At 42.2% G+C, this 27,835-nt stretch overlaps 1 protein-coding gene across 6 annotated transcripts in view; it reads left to right on the top strand.

The window, feature by feature from the left end:
• Positions 1–27,835, top strand: part of LOC310874293 (calcium-activated potassium channel subunit alpha-1a-like) — a 130,673-nt gene that overhangs the window by 88,749 nt on the left and 14,089 nt on the right. For 2 of the 6 annotated variants that reach the window (XM_083787036.1, XM_083787035.1), the window contains exons 10-22: positions 347–457; positions 682–787; positions 1,065–1,147; positions 2,531–2,600; positions 3,107–3,262; positions 3,848–3,957; positions 4,422–4,490; positions 5,210–5,296; positions 6,590–6,666; positions 14,745–14,777; positions 17,920–18,279; positions 21,560–21,653; positions 27,621–27,744. In XM_083787036.1, the coding sequence (XP_083643162.1) occupies positions 347–457; positions 682–787; positions 1,065–1,147; positions 2,531–2,600; positions 3,107–3,262; positions 3,848–3,957; positions 4,422–4,490; positions 5,210–5,296; positions 6,590–6,666; positions 14,745–14,777; positions 17,920–18,279; positions 21,560–21,653; positions 27,621–27,744 (1,480 nt within the window). The remainder of the gene's footprint in view (positions 1–346; positions 458–681; positions 788–1,064; positions 1,148–2,530; positions 2,601–3,106; positions 3,263–3,847; positions 3,958–4,421; positions 4,491–5,209; positions 5,297–6,589; positions 6,667–14,744; positions 14,778–17,919; positions 18,280–21,559; positions 21,654–27,620; positions 27,745–27,835) is intronic. The other 4 variants (XM_083787038.1, XM_083787037.1, XM_083787040.1 and 1 more) reach the window with 2 other exon arrangements.

The following is a 27,835-nucleotide window of genomic DNA, read 5'->3' as shown; positions in this document are numbered from 1 at the left end:
AATCAAACCCTGTGTCTCATCATTCAGTCCCTACAGTGCATAGGACGGCATTATTGCAAAGTCTGACGTACTGTACAACAAAAACATGTGAAAGGTTTTCTCCCCTCACCCATTGTAATAGTTTGCATTATTTCTACATACATTTACAGTTCCACAAATTACGGTTCAAAATCACATTATCCCTCCTTCAGTTTAACACTGTCTGGTGACGTTTCATTTCTCATTATACCCAGGCCATCTCACGTGCAACTTTACAGAATGCAGAATAAAGGTGTTGAAGTTGAAAAGGCAGCATATCATTGTTTTGTTCCAGGGTGTGATTATTGTTCTGCCCCTGATTTTGCAGGCACATCGTGGTCTGTGGACATATTACACTGGAGAGTGTGTCCAACTTCCTAAAAGACTTCCTCCACAAGGACAGGGATGATGTCAATGTAGAAATAGTTTTTCTCCATAAGTAAGTAAATGCTATTTTTATGTATCTGTCTGTCTGTTTGTTTGTTACTCCCACACCCTCTGAGGATTAGATTCAACGATACGTGTAACCACTTGAACCCTGTACAAATTCTGTGTACAACTAAATGCAGCTATATTATAATTTTCTGAATTAATCGTTTTACTTTTGTATTGTGGGTTGAACTGCCCATTTAAGGAAGATGTGTGTTCCTCTTATTTCCATAGTATTTCCCCTAATCTTGAGCTGGAAGCCTTGTTCAAGCGTCACTTCACCCAGGTGGAGTTCTACCAGGGGTCTGTCCTCAATCCACACGATCTGGCCAGAGTCAAGGTAACAGACGACAGATGGGTGCATGGGGTTGTAATCTGTAATATCCCTCACCGTCCTATTGTTTTGATTATGTCCCTATAATCTGTGCCGTGCTGCTGTTATGCTGTTAAAGCCGAATTTCGATCAGTTGCGTGTGGGCGGCACGCACCACAAACGGACAATCTACAAGCTCACAATGCGTCCCAGTGTGAGGCGTGGTGTAATCTTGTAGATCGACTGTTCTCCAGAGGCACCGTCTGTGTCCTCTGTTCTCACGGTCCTCTGTTCCTGTTTTCAGATTGAGAACGCAGACGCCTGTCTGATCCTAGCCAATAAATACTGCGCAGACCCAGATGCTGAAGACGCGTCCAATATCATGAGGTACAACAGTGGTTCTGAGACTTTTTCGGGTGGGCTTCAGTGCCCTCTTTCCCTGATTTTTGAATCCAAGTACCCCCTTCACCTGACTACTGTACATCATTTTTGCTTAGAAAACTGCAAGAGAAAACCATGCTGTAGCTATGCTATGCATGAATGACAACCCACCTTTGAAAAATGTAACATTACATGGTTGTAATGTAGAGTCACATGAGCAGATTAGATAGATTATTTTTAAACTGTGGCCACAGTTAGTGCTAGTCACTTTAGGCTCACTTTACAGATCAGGTACACCCTTGCTATCTCTGTGTATCCCTAGTCCCTACCTAGGCCAGCGGCAATTATTACATAATCGCCTAATCGCAATTGTTTGAAGTAATCACAATTAGTTTTGCATAATCGTTTCCATGTTGAAAAATGTCCATACATTTTCAAACATTTTTTCAAAGATAGCTCAACATGTCACTTACCGGTTATGCTCAGTCAGTGTTGTACCTGGTTCAAGGATATAAACGTGTTTATTATTGAAATGTAACACCGTTGAATATGAATTATTTTTGAACTTTGTAGATGCAAAATAGATGCTGCCTTTGCCTTTATACTATAAAGTTGACGGTGTGCAGGTCCTTTTATATTGTTATAACTAAATTAAATCATTCTGGAAGCTTTATTTAATACATTTTATAATGCTTTACTCTGTTTATTCCGAAATGTTATTAAGTAATGGATAATATCTGCCTAGGTGGTCATTGTCGGGAGATAATTCACCAACGGGGTTTAACCACCGACGTGAAGCGGAGGTGGTTAATCACCCTGAAGGTGAATTATATCCTGACAATGACCACCTAGGCAGATAGTATCCCGCTTATTACATGGCTACTTGATGCATAAATTAATAAATTGACCCAAAACACAAAACTATTTCCTTGCGGTAATGAAAGTATTCCATAAGTGTCGTGCTGGCCGCCGTCTGCCCAGCTGCAGCACGGTCGGAAAACAAGGAAGTGAGTGAAATAGAATCCATTTTCCATTTTCTGGTACTGCTTTGTCTATTTCTCGCTCAAATGTTTTCAAACACATTTTTGAGAGCCATGTTTAGCTGTAAATGACATTGTGTGTGTGTTTACATGGCTGTCATGTTGGAAACGGCAGTAAATCAAGCGGGGCACAGTAGGTGCTCAGAGGGTTTGATTAGGCATCGGCCTGTTATAGAGCGGATCGGTCTGTTATCAAGAAATAACACAGCTGAATTATGCGATTGACGAATCGGAATCAAGCATTCAAGCAAGCCATGTAATAAAGTAAATTAACTACTTATAATATTCTATTCTATCTGTATGAACAGTTAATGAATTGTTCCCATTTTATTTTAATTTCTCACATTAGAGTAATATCAATCAAGAACTACCATCCGAAGATCAGAATAATCACCCAGATGTTACAGTATCACAACAAGGTATGTAAAGCATATACACTTATAGTCTCTGTATGCCGTTAAGACCTGAGGACGATTCTAATCAGTAGTTTAGAAATAGAAACTTGAAGATTTTTCAAAAATAGCAGATGTACATGTATAGCCTACTTTGTGGGTGCCCGCTTTCCCTAATTGACTTCCCTAATTGACTTGACTTCCATCATTTTGCTTAGAAACCGGCAAGAGAAAACCATAGCTAGCACGATGCTATGGATGAATGACTACCCACCCACCTTTTGAAAAATGTAACATTACAAATAAGAAGTGGAGTGAAATGGTTGCACTGTAGTGTCACCTGAGCAGAAACATAAAATGTCTTTTAGCGATCTCTTCTCCACTAGTCCCTCCCTAACATTTTAGTCTAGTTTTTATTTATTGAATGAATTGGCATACATTTAGTCTTAGTTTTAGTCATCATATCTCTCTCTCTGACTCTGTCTCTCTCGCTCCCCCCCCTCCACCCCCCTCTCTCTCTCTCTCTTTCTCAGGCCCACCTTTTGAACATTCCAAGCTGGACGTGGAAGGAGGGGGACGATGCCATTTGCCTTGCTGAGCTGAAGCTGGGCTTCATCGCCCAGAGCTGCCTGGCCCAGGGCCTCTCCACCATGCTCGCCAACCTCTTCTCCATGCGCTCCTTCATCAAGGTGCCCCGCCGCTCATCCTGTCCCGCCAGCCGCCACACACTTTTACATTAGTAGTGCACCCCCAAAATGACTGTGTGGGGAACCGTTCGCCCCACTGACTACTTCAAATTTGGCACACGCGTTCCACACCACCACAGGGAGTGCACTAAGTGCCCGGCCTAGAGTCTGTCAGAATCAGATTCACGGTTGTCCAGAACCGCCACAAAAGGCTGCTCACCTGTAGAATTCCCAGCCTTTGATTGCCATGGCAACCTGTCATTTGATTACTTGACCAGTCCACTTAATTTCCCCCCTAGGAACCACATCAAGTATCAGAACCTCTCTTTCTGGTGCTTCTAGTTTCTCAAAATGCAGGTCCGGGTCCAAATGGAACCAAATGGCCCCTTTACAGGTCCATGTTGGTTCCATCTGTGCACTCTCTCAGAGTTAAATGGACACGGTGGATTTTACAGTGCTATAGCTTGTGTGCATTTATTTTCCTTCTGCTGTAGATTGAGGTGTTTCTATTCCTTCTGCTGTAGATTGAGGTGTTTCTATTCCTTCTGCTGTAGATTGAGGTGTGCATTTCTTTTCCTTCTGCTGTAGATTGAGGAGGACACATGGCAGAAGTACTACCTGGAGGGAGTATCCAATGAAATGTACACCGAGTACCTTTCTAGTGCCTTCGTGGGTTTGTCGTTCCCCGTCATTTGTGAGTAAGTACAACTGACAAGTACTGTAGAGCTCTGTTACCATTAGTTACCATATACATTAAAAGGGTTTATTAAAAAGTATATATTTAAGATGTTTCGTAAAATATTGTTAAATATCGTATTTTTGCACACCTCTAATGCAGGGGTTCTCAACGTTTTTGGCTGGGGACCCCCGGAAATGATTTGGCCATGTCTCGCGAGCCCGCCCTGCCCCCTCCCACAAACTGACTGAAAATATATTATAATTCATAAATTAATACTGAAACCAGGTCTAATCATGAAGGAAATTTTATGCATGTACTATGTAAACTCTTCATTTCCATTTCCCAGCCATTCAGATGCAAAAACAAAAAAAAGAATTTGGGGACCCCCCAAAATAATTTGGTGACCCCCAGAGGTCGCGACTCGCGACCCACAGGTTAAGAACCCCTGCTCTAATGTATGATCTGTCGTATGCTCCTTTGCAGACTCTGCTATGTGAAGCTAAAGCTACTACTGATAGCTATTGAATACAAGTCTGATATAAGGGAAAGCAGGTAAGGCGTACGTTGTTTTTACTTACAGTAAGAGTGTGTGGGGGCACTGAGGGCATCCAGGTGCAGTGGCACATTTAAGTACCTTTCCCCCCCCCCATAATTAGTTGTTCTCTGTGTTCTCTGTCAGTGCACTATAGCGCCTATACTACAGGTTGGTTGGGGTAGCTACCCGTTAAGCAGGGAACAGAACCAGGAGAGATGGCGTGTTTCTCCGCATATTAGATTTGAGTGTATAGCCCTGCACTGGAAAATGTCCAGCGAATCAGGTGTGGACATTGTCCGGTGTCACACATGCAGCATGCAACAGGAGACTATTTATTAATTCATTCATTAATGTCTGCATTCAGATACATTCACTCACACATGAAGGTAAATGGTCCGTTTGATACGGTGGCGGGGGGGGGGGGGAGGAGTCTGAGTAGAAGATGCATACATTAGCTACTCCCACTTAAATATAACACAGAGGGAGGATCATCAACTGCAATCTTTTTGAGCGGTGTTTCCGCTCCATTACGCAACTATGTCTATGGATGTTTGGATGGATGGATACGTGTATCCCTAAAGTGGCCAGTAGAGTACAGCAGAGTACAGCACAGCACACAGCGTAAAGTGGCACAGAGTACACTACAGTACGAGACATGATGTACAAGTACACCCCTTGGACATGACGCTAGTATGTCGCAGGGACATTGTAATAACCTGCATGTTTGTTCTTGCAGCACCCTCATAAATCCTGGGAACCATGTGAAAATGCAAGAAGGAACTTTGGGCTTCTTCATTGCCAGTGATGCCAAAGAAGTGAAGAGGTACATGATTGATATTACAATAATATAAAATGTACTTCTTATTGTTTTTTAATAATTCACAAGACAGCCTGACATATTCCGAAATTCTAAAATGCACAAAGGACGTAATAATCAACCTTGAGTGAATTTCAGCTTTGTGCTATTAAATCCCACACCCTATTGAAAGCCTGAATAGCAACAAGGAGACCAACAAAATCATTTGAAATTGTTTAGCCAACATGTTGTGATGCTTTCTTATGAACTGTGCAGCTGTTCATATGACATGTCAACAATGCTTCAGTCAGCATAGACGTCAATCATTATCAGTGCTGGAAGAAGCACTAAGTAACATTGTTTGCTTAAGTAAAAGTAGCAATTCCATAAAAACATCTCAACATCACTCATGTACCCATTGCTATATTTGTATTACCGGTAGTTGTAAGAAAGACATTTCTATATAGCGCTTTTATCCAAAGAGCTTTACATAGCTTTACATTCACACACTAACACACACGGTAGAGTAAACCATGCAAGGCACTCAAGGACACTTCGACACTAACTCTGGGGGAGCCCGGGATCGAACTGGGAACCTCATGGTTCCCATCCGGCTGCTCTACCGGCGACTCTATCCCTGAGCCACTGCCACACCTCAGTTGTAGTGTTTATGCATTTACATACTGTATGCTATGTTTTATTTTATATTTTATTTTATGTTAGCTACCTTACTGTAAACTCAAATTCCGTTAAAGGGAAGGTAAAATCTATATTCAGGCGGGTCCCATTGAACACAAACAGAACATCTTTCCTACCATTATAGTAGGCCTAAAATTCATGCAAATGAGCTAAACTTCCATAATACAGTGCATGTGTGAAAGTGACTTAATTATGTCGTCCTCCTGGTGAAACTCCTCCCTGTCCAGTGGGCATCCTGACCTGAGAATGTTCTGTTTACCAAAGAGACTAGGCGACCCCTGTTACCAAACAAACATTCTATAAACATTTGAACTATTTAACACTTATTTTAACAAAATAATATTACTTTACATGCACCTTTAACAACCCATTTTGACCTGAGATCAGATAAAAAAAATGTCTTCATCCTGACAGTTTTCTGAAAAAGCTATGTGTCTATGTCAGTGGTTCTTCGGTTTTTCAAAAATAGCAGACCTACAAGCTCGGTGGTGCGCTATGAGCTTGTAGATCTGCTATTTTTCAATAGCTAAAGCATAACATAATGCTAACACCAAAAGGGGTTCCCGCCCAAAATGGGTTAAAATCAGATTTGGCTGACATGTTGCTCTTTTTCCCCCAAAGGGCATTATTTTACTGTAAGGCCTGCCACGACGACATTACAGACCCGAAAAGGATAAAGAAATGTGGCTGCAAGAAATGTAAGTGCCTAAGATTTTACTGTACAGTCAAAAACATGATGTCTTTCCGAAGGGCTGTTAGTCTTTATAACATATTGATGCTAAACACATCAAGTCTTGTTTTTACCTGAATGCTGTCGACGGAAGGGAGCGTCGTTACTTATTAGCATAGCAAGCAGGGGTGACATTGTCCTTACGTGACCTACTTAACCACCTGTCTAAACCACTCAGTACCCGCATTAATAATTCACCTTTATGAAACCTTGTAACCTGGGCACCAAGAGTGAGGTCATTGGATTTCTCTGTACATGACCACAAACGGGGTCATTGTTGCATGTTTTAACATGTAAGTAAATGTCCCTTCCTGATTGGAATTCTGAGCATTATAGAGGAAAATTAATCCAGCTTAAAAGCGTATAATCTTTTCGCTGTGAGCATACCATACACCGAGAGGTAATAATAGGAAATATTTCCCCCCAACTTATTTTTTTTTAATGTATACCATATTTTTCTTTGCATCATTTGTGAACAAATCTGACATTATTATTGTTTATTGCTTGTAATAAAGCTAGAATAGTAGGTTTGTTTTCTAATAGTTGGCTGTCTCCTGCTGTTGAACTGTAAACTGAACTGTCGTAACACTAAAATGCATAGAGAGACTTGTATCCTGCAACGTACAGCACCTGAACTGCCCTGTTGAATGCACTTTAAAACCATAATTTCCTTTCCTTTCAAAAGGAGTTGCCAAGAGAACTATACTGCTTAACCCTAACATTGTATTTCTTTCCTGCTGCTTGGAACTACACACATTTTATTTTTCTCTTAAACTCTCACTCTATAGTGATTTATTGTGAGTAACATGGATTCATTTTTATGCCAAAACACAGCTTGCTACTGTACATACCCCTGATAAAAAGCCAGCGCGTGTTTGACTGTATTGTACGTGTTGCATGTACTGTAACACTGACTGACGCTGCCTGCCACAGTACTGTATGATGATGTGCACGTTGCTCTGGGATGAAGGCAAACATTCACCACCTCATACAAACACTACCGTAACCTAGGGCTGTCACCGTGTCGTGACGTTTTACTCTACAACCGTAACTGTTCTGCAATCAACTGCGATTAACGGTTGAAATTGTGTTTGTCATTGTTTAGGCGTTGTAAACAAAAACTTTACTGCATAGGACAAATGACTTGTAGGACTATAGGCCTATGTACAAAATGACTGACATTGACTGATACTAACAATCACAATATATAATGTATTATGGCCAAAATAGTCCCATGTTTAATCCTTTTTTGAAATACTTTTGAAAAATGTTTGCAATTTTCTCTATCTCAAATAATTGCTATAAGGCAATTATGTAATAATTGAGACATCCCTAAACACTACAACATCAACGACAATAACAACAATAATCAAAACAACAATTGAAAGAGGCAGAAGACGACAAAAGGATACAAACTTGTTGAGCGTGACAATGCAGTTAACAAATTAACCTGAAATTAAAAGAAAAAACTAAAACAAACAAGACACTTCCTGCAGTCTTAAAAAATGGTGGACAACGTAATCAACACCAGTACTTGAGTCAAAGTATAGAATTGATACTCCTGGTACAATATTACTCAATATTCCTGCTACGGGAACCTAACACAGGTCACAGACAAGGCCAGGGACATAAGGATGAGGCTACATGGCAGGGCACTGTAGAGGTCAATACCCTGATGTTAGATAGAAGAGAGTGTGGAGGTCACGGTACCGCAGCAATGTAGTTGATGTTGGCTAGGCCGTACTCTCGCATCGCATTACTCAACTACAATGAGAGTTTCTCCGTGTTTAGGTGTTCAAGAGTACAGTACATGGTTTTGGAAATGATGAAGTATTAAAATCTTCCCCAACTAAATTGAATGTCAAAATAGTAAAAGTAGCAGTTCTACAAGCTCACAACGTGTAGCGATGCATTGTGAGCTTGTAGAGCTATATATATATATATATATATATATTAAGGCTGCACAATATATCGTTATCGTATCGTTATCAAGGTATGAACATGCACAATATCAGTATCGCAAAAAGGCAACGGTATCGCGGTATAGATATATCGTCGACATATCGATATATCGTCCACTTCTAAAGCCAGCCCTCTGTTTTAGCCTGTGCCCCTCGGAAAATAAACCATCACTCCGTTTGTCCCTCTGTCCTGCACACACGAACACGCACACACACACACACACACACACACACACCCACACACACACACACACACATACTAGGGCTGCTAGAAGATATGATGCTAGATATGAATTATATCGTATCGATATCGAGATATCTGCCATATATATCTTGATATGAATTTTTGTCCATATCGTGCAGCCCTAATATATATATACTCAATGAAATTTGTAGTGTAAATGTGTAGTAGAATCAAAGTAAAAATAAATAAATAATAGTCAAGTAAAGCACAGATACTAAAATTAGCTTTAAGTACAGTACTCAAGTAAATGGACTTAATTGGTGTCCACCACTGATCTTAAATAAGGTATCACATCTACACTTACCACTACCTTTAACACTACTGTATTACACATCAGTGCTTGGATGTGTTATACTGCAGCTGACCACCAGGTGTCCTCCCAGTCCAATGAATACAGTACAGTTTAGAACACAACATTACTGTGAAAAGAGGATGAGAAATTGGCACAAAATTAATATAGGCCTATATGTATTTCATTTTGTACTTTTTGTTTCTTTTTTTAAAGAAACATCTAACATTAGGCATGTGACCCCAAATGGTCTATGCTGCGTTTAAAATCATTATTTAAAATCGTCCACAACATCTTGCTTTGTATCCCGATCTGTTTTCTATTATCTTAGAAATGAACAAAACAGAGTCGAGGACTGCAACAAAAAAAAGTTATTTTATATTCCATATAGTTATTCAATATGCCAACTCTTCCGATGATATTATCATAACCTCCAGTACATGTTTAGTTCTAGTGTGAGTTTATTTAGTTTAGTTTTTTCCCCCTCGACACAGTTTTATGCGAGCCACTGTGACTTATTTATTATTTCCACATCCTGTTCAGTTCCAATTCTTAGACCCAAGGAGAAGCATTTAAAAAAGTTGTATCTCCGCCAACCTGTAATGTCAGTCATCTATAAAATAATTCATAAGATGTATGACAGCCAATTTGTACAAGATTTCAGCTCGATTAGACCGCCATCGACTTCCTTAAATATTTCTAAAAGTATGGTGGCGGTATCAGTGGCTTGGCACTGATCGATCATTCCAGCGGTTTGCAATAGTAGCTCCAGACAGACAGACAGACAGACAGACCGACCCACTCATATACAGATAGGCCTGTCACTTTTACAAATTTAAGTTGACGATTAATTGTCACAAATTATTACGATTTATGATTTAATGGTGTTTTTGTTTTTCATTGAACATTGGAACGTTACAATTTGTATTTCTAGGGCAGATATGACTTTAATATACATAGAAATTACTGACACATTCATCATTTTGTATATATTTTTTCTTGATCTGACTATTTCTACTATTTTTGAAAACTTTTGGAAACGATTGGCGATTATGCAAAAATAATTGCCATTATTTCAATTACCGGTATTGCAATTAGGCAATTATGTAATAATTGTGACAGGTCTACAGACAGATGGTCTCTTTCAGAGCCACGGCGTAAAAAATATTCAAGAGTAGGTGATGCCGGCCTGGGCTGTGGCTCAGCGGTCCAGGCACCTTGGCTGGTAATCCAGTCTGGCAGTGTGCCGCGGGTTCGACTCCCGATCCCGACGGCCTTTACTGCATGTCACCCCCCCCCCCCCCCATCTCTCTCCCCATTTCCTGTCAGCCTACTGTCTGTCCCTCCATAAAATAAAAAATAAAGGTGAAAGCCACAAAAAGATTAGGTGATGCCAAATGGCCAAGCGATAGCCCCGCGGCGCATTGTGTGTACAGAACTGAAAGGCATGTGAACAGAAGCCAGTGGAACAAGGTCCCTGCAGGCTGCTTCTTGTTCTTCTAAGGGGAATATCCTTGAATGGCTCCCATGCACTTCCTATATATTCACTCATGTCACATTTTTTCCCTCCAACTAACGTGGCCCTCTGACCTAATGGCATTTCCATCACCTGCTCCCACTAACGAAGCCAGCCAGAAGCTCGTCCCGTATAACGATAACTCCCGTACGAGTACGCTGAATGTGCATGCTTTTCTTCTTCCGATCCCATGTGAATGAATTCATATGACCTAAATCTGATTTCACCATGCACTGACTCAAGACAGTAAAAAGTTACAATCTTTCCCCCCATATATCAAAGAAGTACCACTCCTTTGTCCCCTATTTTTTGCCTGCACCCCCCTCTCCCCCCTCCTCTTCCCCTCCCCTCCTCCTCTACCAGGTGCATACCGCGAGCCTCTAACCTGCTTTTCCCTCTTCCTCTCATATGAACCCATCATGGACTGTGTAGCCAGGAAGTCCACCTACAAGAGAATGAAGCTGGCATGTTGTTTTGATTGCGGCCGTTCGGAGCGCGACTGCTCTTGCATGCCGGTTAATGTGCATTGTAAAGTGGACACCCCTCAACGCGGCATTCCACTCTCTCCTGTCTCTGTTAATGATTACTCGGCCACATTACGTGCCTGTAAGTTGTCATCGTTGACATATCTATGCTGTTCCTCGTTTCGTTGTATGTGTGTACACGACAGTGTGCCCTGATTTATTACACTTTGTCGTGCGACGGCATCGTGCGCCGAAAATAGCCCGGTCCACAGTTCTGTACCAGAGCGGCTATTTTTGGCGCGCCGGCACCGTCTGTACGATGGAGCATAAATTAGGCAATGGCACAGTGTTTTCTACAGATCATGTGCTGTCTTGGGTGTACTGTCTGTAGCACCAGTAGTGTCGCTGTCATGGGTCTCGGTGTGTGGCTTTACTTGGGTGTTTTAGCTGTGTCGTTACTCGTTATAGCTACCACTGTCACTGTCTTGCGGATGACTGCTGAAGGTGTTGTTGTGAAGCATGCTCTAATATTCATGTTTGCTGTCGTATCACACTCGAATCAACCTACAGTACCTGTACAGCTTCAAGTGGTTAATCATTGAATAATGTGATACTTGAACATGTTAATACTAGAATGGTGACAAAACAATTTAAACAGCCTATCACTTACTCAGGTAATTGTTGGTGGTTATCGATGTCAATAGAAACGACAATAATATATCGACAGTGTTATTTACTGTTTCCGTCCGTTTTGGCCTTGCTCTAGGTTCCTACATTTCCCATGATGCATTCCATGGGCAAACATATCTGCTTGCCACCTGGCATGCCTTATAAGGTCAACCTGATTCCTATTTTTGAGTGTCGCTAGCCCTGCCAATCCATGGCTTTTGAAAAGTATGCCATGTGGCAGCTACGTTTTTTAAATATTTTTTAGAGCACTTATGGCGTAAATCAAATGGCAGCAATGTCTATGATTTAATGTTTTTTTAGGGCAGCAGTAAAACAAACATTAATGAAGTGAGACGACGTCATGTGGCCAATATAAATACAGTGGGCGACCCTCACTTCACAGTGATTTTTCTTTTAAGTCAAGACTGCTGTTTTGCTGTGAACACAGCAAAGCAAGTAAGCCTTGCCGAGACAGCCAATAGGCTCCCATGGGGGCAGGAGCCTATTGGTGCGTTCACATGGGCAGACGCAAAGAGCGCCAAAGACGTGCTGTGAGTCATGTCACTGGCTTCCATTGACAATGAATAGTAACAACAGCCATGAGGCCCATAGGAGCAGGAGCCTAGCCTACAGTATATATCTCCTGTTTCTGTAGTGTGAGGCAGCTTGATGTTACAAGTACATCCCCTGGACATGACACTGGTATGTCGCAGGGACTTACTTCAATTTAACCCTTGATGCTGATTGCCAAGCAGGGAAGCATTTGGTCCCATTTTTCACAGTCTTTGGCTGGGGATCGAACCCCAACATCCCAGTCTCAGGGGGGACACTCTAACCACAAGGCCACTGAGCTGGTATATAAACACACAGCAAACAAAACGCGTTAATGTTCTTGGTGACATGACATTCTGGAGTGGGCCTTACAGTGATTCGCTCCTCATTCACATACGAAGGCTATACTTCCAATGACCTCTTCAACGATCCAAACCTTTTCAAAGACTTACAGGCAGCTGTTTCCTGCCTGGTAAAACAAAAAAAGAGACGGCTGTTCATTCCCAGCTTGTTTCCCCGTTATGAATGGGATTATGACAGGTGAAAATAATTAGGCTACACGTAATGTCTGTGACTCTAAATAACATTTAAAAATAATATATAATTACTATATTTTACACCCTGACGTATATACAAAATATTTTTTTATAATAATTATAATAATGATGATGATAATAATTATATTATTATTATTATTAATATTATTATTCGGTTCAGTTTGTTGTGTGTAGCAGAGCCCAGAAATGTAACTCAATATCACAGTATGTAAACATTCCCCTTTAAAGCCAGAGGCATTATGCAATAGGGACATTCAATATTATCAAAGTATCTGAGTCTGGGCATGAAAGCCATGCTTGTTTTTATTTCTTGCTTTTTCCCCCTCAAAGTGCTCCTCACAATTGGCAACAATACACTGTAGGCTGTCGTGTATTTTTAGCGTACATGCCTCCTGACCCAAAACAATTCTGCATAATTCAGCAGTAGAATGCAGTTTCAGGCCTATATGTATCCTAGCCCGGAACACGTCTCCCGCGGGGTTATTAGCTTACAGGGATGCCTCGGCTAGCCAGTAGCCACAGGCTAGAGGAGAGCTCCGCGGTTTGCTGTCGACACGGAGCGCGACGTGCACAGAGCGAGGCCTTATGTGGCCTGACATGGAAGTTATGTTTGCATTTTCATTTTTCGGAGTGCTACCGGTTGTCATGAAACTCGGCCTGACAGTTCCTAACCACCAGGCAAGTATAGCCCCCCACACCACCCCACCCCATGCCCCTTCTCTCTTCCTCTTTGGTTGCAGGACAGATGCTAGCCTGTTAGTCGTGCGACTCTGGCTCACACCCACCAATCACAGGCGACAGATGCCATGGCCGCCAAGGTCCCCCCCCCCCCCCCCCCCCCCACAATTGAACATGGACTGTCTGTCACTGTCCTGCCTTAAAGGGCCACTTCGCCCATTTTCAACCCCATCTTCGTATAATTTAACCGCAATGCTGTTCATTATAATGTGGAACCATTTCTGTTTAACATTTTATTGTTATTTTCTTAAGGGCAATGGCTTCTATTTCGGCATGCTGACTTTCCAGTAAGACAATAGTTTCTATTAGCTTGGATAATATAGGCATTTGCCAGGTCTCTGAACTGTCCACAGCCCACTGATGAGACACAGAATGAACACTGAAATCTGGTTCCAACTTCCATCTTATAATGAGCATTAGTGAGGACCAAATTATAAAATAATGTGTGAAGTGCTCCTTTAAGCTCAAAGCATGATGTTTGTTGGAATAAGACACTGGTACTAATAAAGTCTTAAGTGCTCGGGTGACAAAGCTGACTCACAGGGAGCCCTGCCCATTCGTTGTGAGCTTGTAGATCTGCTGTGTTCAACTAAGTACACTAATCAGTCATTAGAATATCTAGAGCACTAGCCCCAGATGATGTACAGTAGGCTAGCTGAGGCCTTTTCTCAGATTTGGGACATGAAGACCACGGTTTATTTGATCACACAACAACATTATGGCAGCACTGCACTCTCGTCTCGTGATTACATTAAATATTGCTTTTAAATAAGTGTAATAAAGAGAGAAAATAAATAATTAAGATCTGCTTTGTTGTCTTGGATCTGAAGGTTAATATTCAAGTGGATGTGTGTGTCTACATTTTACTGCCACCAGTTAAACTGACTTTTTGATTTTGTTTTCCATCGCTTTGTCTATGTTTTTTACTTCAAGTGCCTTAAATAGGAATCTTATATCCATTCCAATCTTCAGTTTTCCAGTTTGTCATTCATAATTTGCAACCTGTTCCTGCCTGTAACCTCTCATTTACGTTTGCTTTTTGTTTTCCCCTCTCAGCTAAAAATAGCTATAACGGATATATCAAAGCAAGTAAGTTTTTCTTTACAATTTTGTTTGTCCTTTGTTTGTTTCCAAGTCTTTCCACCTGTGATTCTGCCTATCATCCATTTGACACTGTTTGTGAACCCTCCATATTTTCTCGTTTGCTCCCTCGTGGCTCTGTTCATTTAACAATCCCTCCTCCTGACATTGCACATCACAAATACGTCTGTTGATTATAATTTATACAATGCAAAGCATCGTACAGTAAGAGCCATTTAATTCAGAGATAAGTACAACATTTAACAAGATGGACCTTATGGGTCTGTAACTTAGAGGGTGTACAAATTTGGAACCCATTTGGTTCCATTTGTACACAGTGGCCGAGTTAAATTGACACTAAGGATTTTTACCAGGAAAGTGATGCTGAGTTATTATACACACAAGACGCTGGGTGTCATTTTGTAACTGGGCAGTAGATGGTGCTACTGCTCCAGTGTGACTGGAGTTTTAATGTGGGGTTGTATTTTGTGGAACACACATCACTAAACAGACAGAATCACAAAATGTGCTACGGCTAGAGAGCTGCTGCAACAAAATGTATAGAAATAAATCCATAGGGAGTTGGTTGCGTTTTACTATAAAGTCATGTGTTGATAATGATATGTTTTCTCATTTAAGTTCTCATTTTACATTATCGTACAGTGGTGCCTCGCTCCAAAATAGCCTATCTACTGTAAAAGCTCCTGAGGCACCTCGGATGCAGATGTGATCCTTGTGAGCTTGTAGATCTCCGGAGCATAATTTGGGCAGAAGAGCGAGATCGCAGAGGGCCCTCATCCACTAACTCAGGGGTGGGCAGCTTTGACAATGGAGAGGGCCACTATATTCCCACACTCACTCCAGAGGGCCACTATATTCCCACACTCACTCCAGAGGGCCACTATATTTCCACACTCACTCCAGAGGGCCACATTGCATATTACTGTCGTAGCAAAAATAGCCGATCTACAAGCTCAAAACCTGCCGCAGTGTGACGGGGTTTGATTTTGTAGATCAGCTATTTTTGCTATATTTGAATTGAAATCCTGAATAATATTTTGCTATTTTTGCATTACGTGATGGTGTGGGCCGCATGTGGCTCCCGGGCCACCAGTTTCCCACGCATGCACTAAGTCACTACAACATCAGGCTCTGGGACAGACAGTGGTAGAAGAAGTGCTTAGTATTGCTGTCAAAATATACAGTGCCAAAGTAAATGTGCCAAAGTAGACTTTCAAAATGAGTAATTGCAATTAGAGTACAAGTACGTGAGTAAATAAATGTACTGGGTTACTTCTTCCCAGCACTGGGGCTGGTCCACAGACAGACGTGTAGTGTTGTGTGTGTGTTTGACACGGGCCAGATGAATAGTGGAGGTTTGGAGAAGCAGGGATCCTAATCTGCCAGACAGCTGACTGTTGAAATAATCATCTCTATATTCCACTTTTAGCTCCCAGGCAGAAGAGCATAGACATTTTTTATTTATTTTTTCTGCCCCTTTTTCTCTCCACAGTCTTACAGTAGCTTTGTTAGATACTATAGCTTTGTTAGATACTAGGTTTGTTAGATACTACTAGGTTTGTTAGATACTAGGTTTTGTTGGCTAGGTTTGTTAGATACTAGCTTTGTTAGATACTAGCTTTGTTAGATACTACTAGGTTTGTTAGATACTATGTTTGTTATATACTACTAGGTTTGTTAGATACTAGGTTTTGTTGGCTAGGTTTGTTAGATACTAGCTTTGTTAGATACTACGTTTGTTAGATACTAGGTTTGTAGTTGTACTAGGTTTTTCTGTTACACATCGACAATAAGCTACAACTATTTCACTTCAGCTAGCTGTTGTTTTTGTTAGTATGCTGTACATTTAATCACACAAATCTTCACACAAAAAATACATTTAACATTTAAAGGTCACAACGCATTGCCACATATGCAAGCTTGTAGATCAGCAATTCTTGCTAGTCGTTGTATGAGTGAGTACTGCTCATCCGCGTTAGCAAAACACGGTGCTGGAGCTGAATTATTTCACGTTGAACAAACCAGAAGCAGCAACCGCACACACTCAAAATATAGTATTTGAGTGTGTGGTTGCCGCTTTCTTTTGTGGAATGATTTCTAAAATACAATGTTGCTTACAGTGCATGGGGTCATGGATAATTGGGTATGGCAAGCTATGCACCTGCCATAAAATGAACTGAACTGAAAAATGCCCCAAACAATAGGCAAATAACCGCACATAACCGCAAAAATGGAGGAAAATAGATCAAGAAAGAGGCAAATAACCACAAAAAGCCGCAACAATGCTGCACGTTGTGTACTTGCCATACCTTTGAGAGTGTTCATTCATTAACGGTGGATCTATACAGGTCAATCTTTCCACTCGAGTTAAAGTAACACTCAGGTTTAACTGTGCAGTGATAGAAATTAATGGAAGTATAAGTTGTAAGCTTCCATTGTCAACTCCCTGCATGGTCTTTACGGTGGGACAATTACCGGTGGAGACACCTGAAAGCATGCTTATTAATTCATGTTTATTATGAATATCCAAGTAAACGTCAACCCCTTAACGTTTCATTCGAGCCATATAGCAAGTGGTTAAGTGGTGTTTAATAAAAATGAGGTTATTTAATTATTCAACTGTTTGCATTATTGTGCCAGAAAGAATTAGCCCCCACCCCAGCCAAAAGAGGGGGGGGGAGTAGGCCTATGTTCGGAATAACAATAAGTGACAGTGTGTTTTATTAACATTATCAAGTCTTATTTAAATACATTAAAAGTCATTATCACATGATTGAGTTAATTAGTGACATATCCCTTATGAAGTGTGTATACAGTACAGCAGTGGTTCCCAAAGTAGTGGACCGGGGACCCCCAGAGGTCCATGAGATGGTTCAACTGGGGGTCCCCAGCCTAAATGGTTGATAGGTAGGATAGAACCTTACATTTCTGTAACTCTTGACAGAGTATATAAATGGAACCTAATGTGGTCCAAAATTACTTCCATTTGTACTCTGTTAAGAGTCATGCAGGGGTTACGTGGCCTAATATACATGCCAAATTGGGGGTCCTTGAAATAAAATAAAATAAAGTTTGAGACCCACTGCAGTACTGTAGTCATTGACGACCTCATTCCATCCCTATCGGGCAGTAAAGGACGAACCCCTTGTCCAAAACCAGTCCCATCACAAACTGAACCACAACTCGGCAAACGAGATCTATAGAGCGGTGCCCCGCAGTGGCGGAGACGCGGCGGCTCTCTCCGTCCCGCTGGTGAACAACCGTAAGGGGAGCCTGCTGTCCTCCTGTGGCGGCAGCGAGCCCCCCGTGCCCCCGCTCAGACGCAGCCTCATGGGCTCCAGGGTGGAGCTGGGCCAGATGCAGGCCAGGGCGGTGGCGGCCAAGGCCAAGGCGGACGAGGCCTCCCGACTCCAGCGGGCGCGCAGTCTGCCGATGAAGTACAGATACCACCCCAGTCACGGCAGTAACGCCACACTCGATCACAGGCACCGTAAGACAGTCAAACATCCCCCCCCCCCCCAACCCCCGCCGCCATGCATCTCTCTACTGTGTGCGACCGACAGGCCCCTGAGTGAGCTCGAACGCCCCCACAACAGCCAGCATGTGTTGTGTGAAGCTGGAAGTTGGTTGCATGTGTAGCATTCCTTACTAATGACCCCAGTGTGTGCAGCTGTCAGCTGTGAGACATTAAATATTGAACAGGGCCGCCTAGCTAGCATGCAGGATGTGAAAAGACCAGTGTTACTGGTGGTGGTGCATCCCTCTCTCCACTAGAAGACCCCCTCCCCTATCCCCTCCCACCCCCCGTCAGCCACACTGGTGTCGCAACGTAAACAACCAGACATGCTTGCAGTCCTGAAAGGGTGCAAATAGTTCATCTCTAGAGAGGAGGACCTGCCATCTTTGAGGACATGATTCATTTTTATAGAAAATCTCCTCTGGTATCTTTGTACAGTTTGTAGCGAGGGGTATAGGGTCCCCCGTTTGAAACCCGCGTTGGCGGTCTGTGCCGGCATGTTGAAACCAACCCGGAGTCCACTCCACGGCCCACGTACAGGCTTATTTGCCATGGTGCGTGACGACCGTGTAACAAAACAAAACAAGCAAACATCCTGAGTTGGCGCTTGGGTGGCGCTGGGGTAAAGTGGGGCTACCTGGCAAGATCTACAGGCCAATGTCTAACCCAGTGATGCTCAACCTTTTTTAATTTCAAGGACCTCAGTTTGATACGCTTTAGGCCACATTTGATACAGTTTGTTTCTCTGAGACGCCAATTATTATTGTTTATTTATTTTTATCGTAGACGTAGATCAGTGGTTTTTCAACCAGTGGTCCGGGGACCACTAGTGGCCCTTGAGCAGGTTCCAGGTGGTCCTCAGCTAAATAGGAGAGTTTGTTAACTCTTGAGAGTGTAAAATGTCTGTAAAGAAATAATAAAAACAATTGTTAAATAATTGTTACTTAATTATAAGAAGTCTACACAATTTGAGAATGTAGAATAATTGTTATTTTGATCAACGTTCGCCTGTTATCTCTCCTATGGTACCAACATCAATGTGGACAAAATCGTATCCAACAACAACAAAATATTCTATGTTTTGGGTCTGAGAGTCACAACACTTGTTTCATTCGCGGAGAATGTAAACTGATTTGTAAAGCATCAACGATTTCACTTCCGCTAAAATCCCGCAACTTCCGCTGATAGTCTTTTCAGCTTAGGTCTTGCCCAGGGTGCTTTGCAATGCATATTGCGCCAGGCAGATCATGTCTGGCCCCTCTCGATTGTGGGAGGACTTCACGGCCGAAATTGTGATGAGCCAACCAGATCCGTCTGGAACCAGGCTATAACCAACCAGAGCAAATATGGGGCGGGACATTGCAGACAAAAATCGAACACTGAGAGGGACGAGAGACTAATATCTATCCTACGCAGTGATATTGCTATCGCTACACGAAGCTAGTTGGTGTTAAAACAATTCAAATTGTCTTACTTGTCATATTTGTTGTTCGTCACCCGGATGATGATGATAATGGTTGTGAAAATATTTGCCTGACAATTCTCACTCAAGGGCAAAACATGTAAATCATTTTCAATGAAGACCTCAGTGCAGAGTGCTGTAGCGGCAAAGACAGTGTCCAAGGGGCTTCTGGGCTGTGCATAAATCAAACTGGCACTAGGACCAACCTAATTACATGAGCCAAGGGCATCGCTCCCGAGATGAGGAAGGATCAGCAGCAATCAGAATTGGCACAAAGAGACCTAATTTATGATGTGTTTTTTTTTATATTCGTGGTTTATTATCTTAATTAAATGGCCATGTGAGTCATTAGCATAGTCAGCGGATCTGAAATGTGTTTGATTGTAACGACGAAAGTGGTACTAATGAGATTGTTGAAATATTGAAAGCAATACAATCAAGGATATTCATAGGCAAACCAATTTATATAGGGATGCATCAATATGGAATCTCTTGTCCAAATGGACCCGACACCGGTCTGTAACTCAGAGAGTTACAGTATGCTGATAACTTGAAATGAAGACGTTTGAGAAGAATCGCTCCTGTGCTTGTTTACTTGGATCTGGTATAACGGGTAGAAAGTGGGAAAACATCAGCCCCAAGTAATGGTCTATATGCACACAGAATAGGTCTTCCTACTAATGAATGCTCTGTTCCTTTTAGTTTACAGTGCTTCTAAAACTTTTTTAATTTCAAGGAACCCCTTTACTCCGACTGGAACCAAAATTCGGGTCCATTTGGTTCCATTTGTACACTCTCAGAGTTACACCCATCATCAAACGAGTGTTTCCAGTGAGCCAACATGCACCATAGCAGCACCCTGACTCTGTTTGACCAGAATGGAACAGAGCCTTCATTAGTATCATCGGTAACACCTGTGAAGGAAGTAGGGAAGTGCCCAAGTTCTTTCCAAAATGGCGTGTGTGCTTAGAGCCCATTAGAGCTTGGCAGTTTGTACTTGGCATGATGGTTGATGATGATGGCACCGCAGCATGTTTGCATCCTCATACACACACACACTGTGCTCTAATGCATCTAGCTGTCATCATACAGCCATCAGGATGTTTTCCGAGCATAACAGATTTCAGTCCGTTTTTTTTGTATACTGTAGTGTGTACGACCCAACCTTCACTGACCCATTCTCTGTCTGTCATTCCAGCATTCCTCGTTGGTTGTTTGGGGTTCTCGCCGTCCTCTTAACTGTGTGTGGTTGTTTGTGTTTGTATTCACAGTTGTTGTTTAGTTTGTCCCCCCTCTTGTCAATACTTTAGACCAGTGGTTCCCAAAGTGGGGTCCGGGGACCCCCGGGGTCCTTGAGGGAGGGAGTTCCAGGGGGTCCCCAGCTCAATGATAGTTTGTAACCAAATGGATCCTTATGGGTCTGTAACTCTGAGAGTGTACAAATGGACCCTTATGGGTCCATTTTGTTTAACTCACAGAGTTAAATTAACATTTATTTTACAAAATAAATTGGGGTCTCAGAGATAGAAATGCCATTAAATGGGGGGTCCGTAGACTAATGCATGTCTAACTGGGGGTCCTTGAAATTAGACATGTTGATAATCACTGCTAGAGCCGTAAAAACGTCACTTTTGGGGGTCCCTGGCATATCTCTTCAAATGGGGGTCCGTGGGCTATAATTAGTGTCAATTTGGGGGTCCTTGACATGAAAAAGTTTGTGAACCACTGCTTTAGACAAGAGCGTTAAATTTGGACGATTCTCTCACTAATACCTTTGCCTGCACGTTGCAGTCGAAGAGGAGCAGCACTCGGCGCTGTCACCCAAGAAGAAGCAGCGGAACGGAGGCATGAGAAGCTCTCCGAACTCTTCGCCCAAAATGATGAGGTACTGTACAGCGTGCAACGTGCGGTTTTGAATGCCCTCTCCACAAGGTGGGGTGAGTGCACCAAAGCATTATGGCTATTGTAGGAATTAAGCAATCCAGTCAAACACTAGACAAACACAAATTACTTTTCTGGCCATAGGGTGCAAATGTCTAATTGTGCTACTGTTATCTACTACAAATACTATTGAATGCATTGAGTGACTGCAGTTTCTTCCAGCAGTGAAGTGTCCCTTTAACCACATGAACCCTAGCAGCCCGATTCTGGACATGTCATAACATTCATCAAAAAAACAAACCAAGAAGCCTAAAAGCTCACGCCTGTAGACTGTCTATTTTCACCTTTGGACGCACAACAAGGTTTTAAGTCGTTAAACTGTATATTCTCTTCCCAGTCCACTTAATGCCATTGTCTCTCTGTGACGGGGCGGGGGTTGTTGTCAGGTTGTTTGAAAGGGCTTGTACTGCGTGGTTTCAAGTGACACCCTCCCAGCTCCATCCACACAGTACAGCGGTGTGTATCTCTTAAGCGGCCTTGGCACTAATGACTGCGGCAGCCAATCAGAACGGCCCCAGGAGCATAGATAGCCTAAGGCTGTTCATCTTTTGTAGAGATCTTCTTCTTCTTTACAGCACATAAAGGAACCATAGATGATGTGTACCGTCACAATCAAAAGTGAATTCAAAATGCTACCTTGCTTTTATCTTGTCCCCTGAAATTACACGGGCGTTTATTGATTTTGACTCGAGGTTAGCGCTGTGCAGTCGGTCGACGTCGTGGGAGCATTACTAGTTACGACAGACCATCGCGATAATCAGCGGCGTCGTTAAGTGCACGTGTAAAGGGGAATAAGCCCGGCCACAGTGAAGTCATATGGATCGTGTGTAAGGTTTTACACAGTGGAAATGGAGATGCTAGCTGTAATTGCTGGATGTATTTACTATATTTTCTCCATTGTGGACATGCACTGCTGTTCACGTATCACTCTTGATTCTCTAATGACACTCCTATTTATCTGCGTCGTTCAATGGATATTGTCAACAATATCGTTGGGAAATAAACAGGATTATTTTGAGATCGGTTCGGTACCGATATGGCCGATTTCGGTACGTTACCGATTATATCGTGGATCTCTAGACCATACCAATCAGGGCTGCAACTATCGATGACATGTGGTTTGACATGTTTAGCCGGACCATTGATTTCACTTGACATGGTAATCCAACACTATTTGTCTATTCGTTTGTCAGAGTTACATTATCGTTGGGTTTTTATGCATGTGCGAGATTGCAGATTGATTTCCAAAGTCTATCTGAAAATAATCCCTGGAGAAAACATTGATTTATGAAATAAATTCTAAATCCATGACTTATTAACCATGCGAAGATGTTTAGCCAACATTGACTCGGTCGATTCCTTGGCTCGCAAAGTTCAGTAACGTTTTAATGACATTGGAGAAAATGGAATCTATCTAAAATAACGTGATCTAAAATAAAGCCATTGATGGAGAAATGGTCGACAGTGAGTTTATGTATGGTATTTGCCTGAAGCTGTGAATATACAATGACATGCATTGATGTTTGCATGGTCCTTTAAGCACTTGAGCACTTGAACCCAGGGGGAAACATTTGCAAAAAATTGCAGATCTACAGGCTTACAACGTGCTTGTAGATCTGCAATTTTTGGAGAGTTTGTTGTGTACTGTAGACGGAAGAAATCTGTCAAAAATACAGCCATCAAAGTACAGTTATGACTCAACTCCATGCAGTTCACTAAGACACCGTTTCCCAAACAGTGGGTCGGGACTCATTTGTGGGTCGTGGACACATCGTTATTGGTCCCTTTTATTTTTTGTTTCTTACATTTAGTTTTTAATTAAAAGTTTGTGAACAAATGCTCCCAGACTACAGTGTTTAAGCATACCCATATTCTAAACGGCATATAGGCCTACTCATCATCATTTACAGCTTGCAAGTAAACTTCAACTCCGTGCTAAAGGAAATGATCTTTGCACAGGGAAAGGTTGTTTCTTTCTTAGTGCGTACAGTAATTTGGTATCTTTTCTTTGATCTCCGGCTTTCCGATTTGTCCGGGAGCCATTTGCCTTTTGTTTGATTCGGTTCAGACTGGTGTCAAAGTTGAATTGCTCGAGGTGATTTGCTGACCCATGGGTAACAGAAATCAGGCTGTTTCATGTCATAGCCTTCAGCCAAAACATCCACCCATCAACAACAATCCATCTATTTGCTATGCTAATATACTGTATTATACAGGTGGATGTGTTGTTTCATATAGTTAGGGTTGCAGGGTGCATTGCCTATACACTATGGAGAGGGATTTGTTAAGGTAGCCTAAGGGATACTTTATTTCTACAAGCAGAGGGGGGAAAAACATCTGGGTGTATATACTATATCAAATGTGTTTTTACAGGACCTGGGGCCTCAAGGCCTTTGTAAATAAGTAATGATCAACAGATTGGCTGTGGGTTTCTGAAAAGCAAGCCTTTGTCAGTTTGCATGATGGGGGAGAATTTTCAAAGGCTTTGCCTGCTCTCACTGCCTGCTGGAGTGGGACAGTGTGGTAAGCCTCAACTAGTACAGGAGTGCTGGCTAGAAAAGGACAAGGAGAGAGAGAGAGAGAGAATATTAATCATTTGCTATAAAAGACACTTTGTTGTATATTTGCAGTCCCGAGTCTTTGAACAGTGCAGTATGAGATTCCTAATTATTAAGCTTGTCAAGAAAACACACTCGAATGTTGTGAGATTTGTACACTGTAAAATCTGCAGTCACAACGCCGAAGGTTTTACAGTGTAGATAACGCTGTTTTTTACCGTAGGAGCATTCAGCCATGTGACTATAGAGCCACCCCACGGTCCCCACCTTACAGATAGCGGCACAGTAACAAGTACCGTCTTGCACTCTGCTGCTGAAATTAACACAGTTTCCATATAGGCTCCTTGATGGGTCACAAGACAACCGGTCTAATTGTGGCCAGTCACATTGCATTTGCTCACGTCCGTCCGTCCACAGCGTGACACGCGCGTCATGTCAGCTACGACGGCGCAGAGAGAGAGAGAGAGAGAGAGAGAGAGAGAGAGAGAGAGAGAGAGGCAGCCAGCGGTGCCGGAGAGTGACAGGCCATCATGGCTGACAGTTTGTGAAAGATAGCGATCTTGGCAGAGCTCGCTGCCTCGCCAGTCATGTCCGCAAGGACAGAGAGAAGTGACAGGGGCGCCACTGAGTGAGCGGTGAAACATTCCCCTCTTAATGAAATATTAAGCTGAGGTGTAAAGCTACTAAATGCTTTAGCTTTTATTAGCACCTGCTAATAGTCGCACTACGTTTTTTGAAACTTGAAAATTGGTTATTGGTTTTTTTAGGGTTTTTTTTGTGAGTAGACGGTGACAACCAACTGTATAGTATGGTGTCAATTTGGTTTCCTCGCAGTCCTGGAAAACCTGTAAAATGTCTAGGGTTATACTTATAAAGTTACAGAAAAATGTATACGCAGCAAATGTTTTAATCTGTAAACATAGTGTGATTTTTAGCTTAAGGAAGCTGGTGTCTAGTTCAATGATCATGGAAAGCAAATATGGGGAATGTTGCATTATGTTACAATGCACTCATGTTCATAGATTTGGTCCATTGTTTTGTGTTATAAATATTGCTACTACACTGTATACTGCAATCGAACAACATTTCAGGACTTTCATATGCTGTGTACATACAGCGCTCCACTCAAATGTGGATGTCGATGTCGTTTCAAATTAGAATTTTCTTGACACGATTGGAGGCTAAGAAATGGAACGCATTAAGGGAGACATTTACCTTATCAGACTGCTTTCATTTCTGAAAGGACATCCTGGTTTTGCCTGGGGGTATAAGCCCAAAGGCTTACTATTTGGCGTCAGCCTGTTGGGGCCTTAGGGAAGCTAGTTTCAGTTGACACTTTCATGCATACTTAACATGTTACTTAAGGTGTCATTCTTCTGAAATACCCACATGGATTAAATGAATGCTCTTCTTGGAGAAAAGATATGAACTATTTAAAGGGCTTGGGACAGAGACAGAGTAGGCTGCGTTCGATGTTTCAGGAGGCATTATCTTCAAATCAATCTGTCAGCGTCGATTTAGTGCAAAGGGAGTGTTGATATAGAAGGTAGAGGGTGTTTGTAGGCACATAATAGGCTACAGTAAGCTTGTGAATATGCCTATATTTGGTTGCCCTAATTATGCATAGAAAATAAATTACAAATGTAATATAGACCAATTTTGAGATCAAATACCTTTTAATATAGCACCTTTCATGTCTACCATAGCTTACCTGAGGACTGAATAATGGCATCAGTTTTCATACTATCCTATCTCTCCCACAGAAACATTCACGGCGGCAATACCGCGGTCCGGTCAGTGTTGGCCAGAATTAAACTCAGCGGCTTACAGCGGCGTGTGTGGTGGTTGAAATTAGTTTTGTGTGGCTATGACCGCTCCTCTAAAACATTAATGGCCCTCTGGCTTCGTGAAAGCAAATATGATTGGGCAAACCGCTTCAATATTTAAAGTGTGGACTGTTAAAGCTTTTACCGCGCAGCACAACACGTCAAAAGCTGTACGAAGCGAGGGGAGCGTAATTGCTTCTCCGTGCTCGCGCCAGTCAAGGCAGGCAGTGTGTTGCTGCCATCTCCGTCCGCCTGGCTGCCGCTGTTGATGTCAGTCGACTTGATGACAAGGCACTTTTGTGCAGATGGCTTCTGACAGGAATATACAAAATATAAAAGCCAACTTTTTGTGTACGAGTGATTTGTTTGAAGGCCCACAAACGTTCTAATGTTCTATTGATGAGGGTTTTTTCCATTGCCTGCTGGTCCACTGCGTTGTGTTAACATGAATAAGGGAAGGGTGTGTGATGCCGTGTACAGAAGAATTTCACCCAGGCGTCCGTATTTTGGGCATCTCGAGTTATTGGTGAACTTTTTTTATTTTATGTTCATTCAAACCTGTCAAAAATAGTCACGTCAATCTACAAGTTCACGTCACATCCCCTCACCATGTGTACTGAGCATGTAGATCTATTGGTCTTAAAGGAGAATTCCATGCTAGAAGGCTTTCTTACCTTTATTTGTAGTTGTTACGTCACCACCAAAGAGGTCCAGGTGTTATTTTGTGCAAAAGCGCATTATTGGCTATTTCCCCTACCATAAGCCCTCAATGAATTGCATTGAACTGCATTTAATTGAATGGGTCTCATAATCTCATAATGTAAATAGTATCCCAAGCGACACACTTTACTACTTATTTTCGATGGAAATAAGCGAATTAGCAGAAAAACCCAACCCCAAATGAGGGCTTATGGTAGGGGAAATAGCCAATAATGCACTTTTGCACATAATAACACCTGGACCTCTTTGGTGTGGACGTAACAACTACAAATAAAGGTACAGTAAGAACGCCTTCTAGCATGGAATTCTCCTTTAACTGAAGGAGATTTTGTCTCCGGTTCATTTTGGGGTGAATTTTGGGGTCTTCAAAATAAAAGTCGCCGCTGCATCCGACAGCGAATAACTTGCAGTCAATGGTGTGAGTTAAGTGGTCTAACACCCTCGCCAAAGGAAACACGTGATCTGAACTAATGTTCAATTTTGGGCCTGTAGCTTTTCACGGTATGTGACCAAATGATGCTACTCTGTGCATAGTCATCATATTATGATATTCTTTTATATCCATGTTGAAGGTGAACTGTCTGCATGAAATTCTTTATTTCAGGCACATAACCAGTCCTCAATGTTTCCGTAATCATTTCTGGCCACCCCATAAATTATGGTTTATCGTGTAAAAATCTCACTGCGGCATTCAAATGCCGAGCTGCGGTTTAATTTAGTCAAAACGTGTGATAAGATCGCTTTCTGTGTGTTTTGTGTGTGTGTGTGTGTGTGTGACACTGTGTGTGTGTCTTTTTGTTTGATTAGGCATGACCCCTTGCTCATCCCCGGTGGCGAGCAGATGGACAGCGTGGACATGAATGTAAAGAAATACGACTCCACAGGGATGTTTCACTGGTGCCCGTCCAAAGACATCGAGAAGGTCATCTTGGTGGGTACAGTATACTCTCCCTCCGCAGTCCGCACGCACGTCATTTGTCCCCAACACTCCTCTCTCTCTCTCTCTCTCTCTCTCCCCGGTG

Source organism: Protomyctophum parallelum (genome assembly GCF_964188405.1).
Source record: "Protomyctophum parallelum genome assembly, chromosome: 17".
NCBI lineage: Eukaryota > Metazoa > Chordata > Actinopteri > Myctophiformes > Myctophidae > Protomyctophum > Protomyctophum parallelum.
This window is presented reverse-complemented; position numbering and strand designations above follow the sequence as displayed.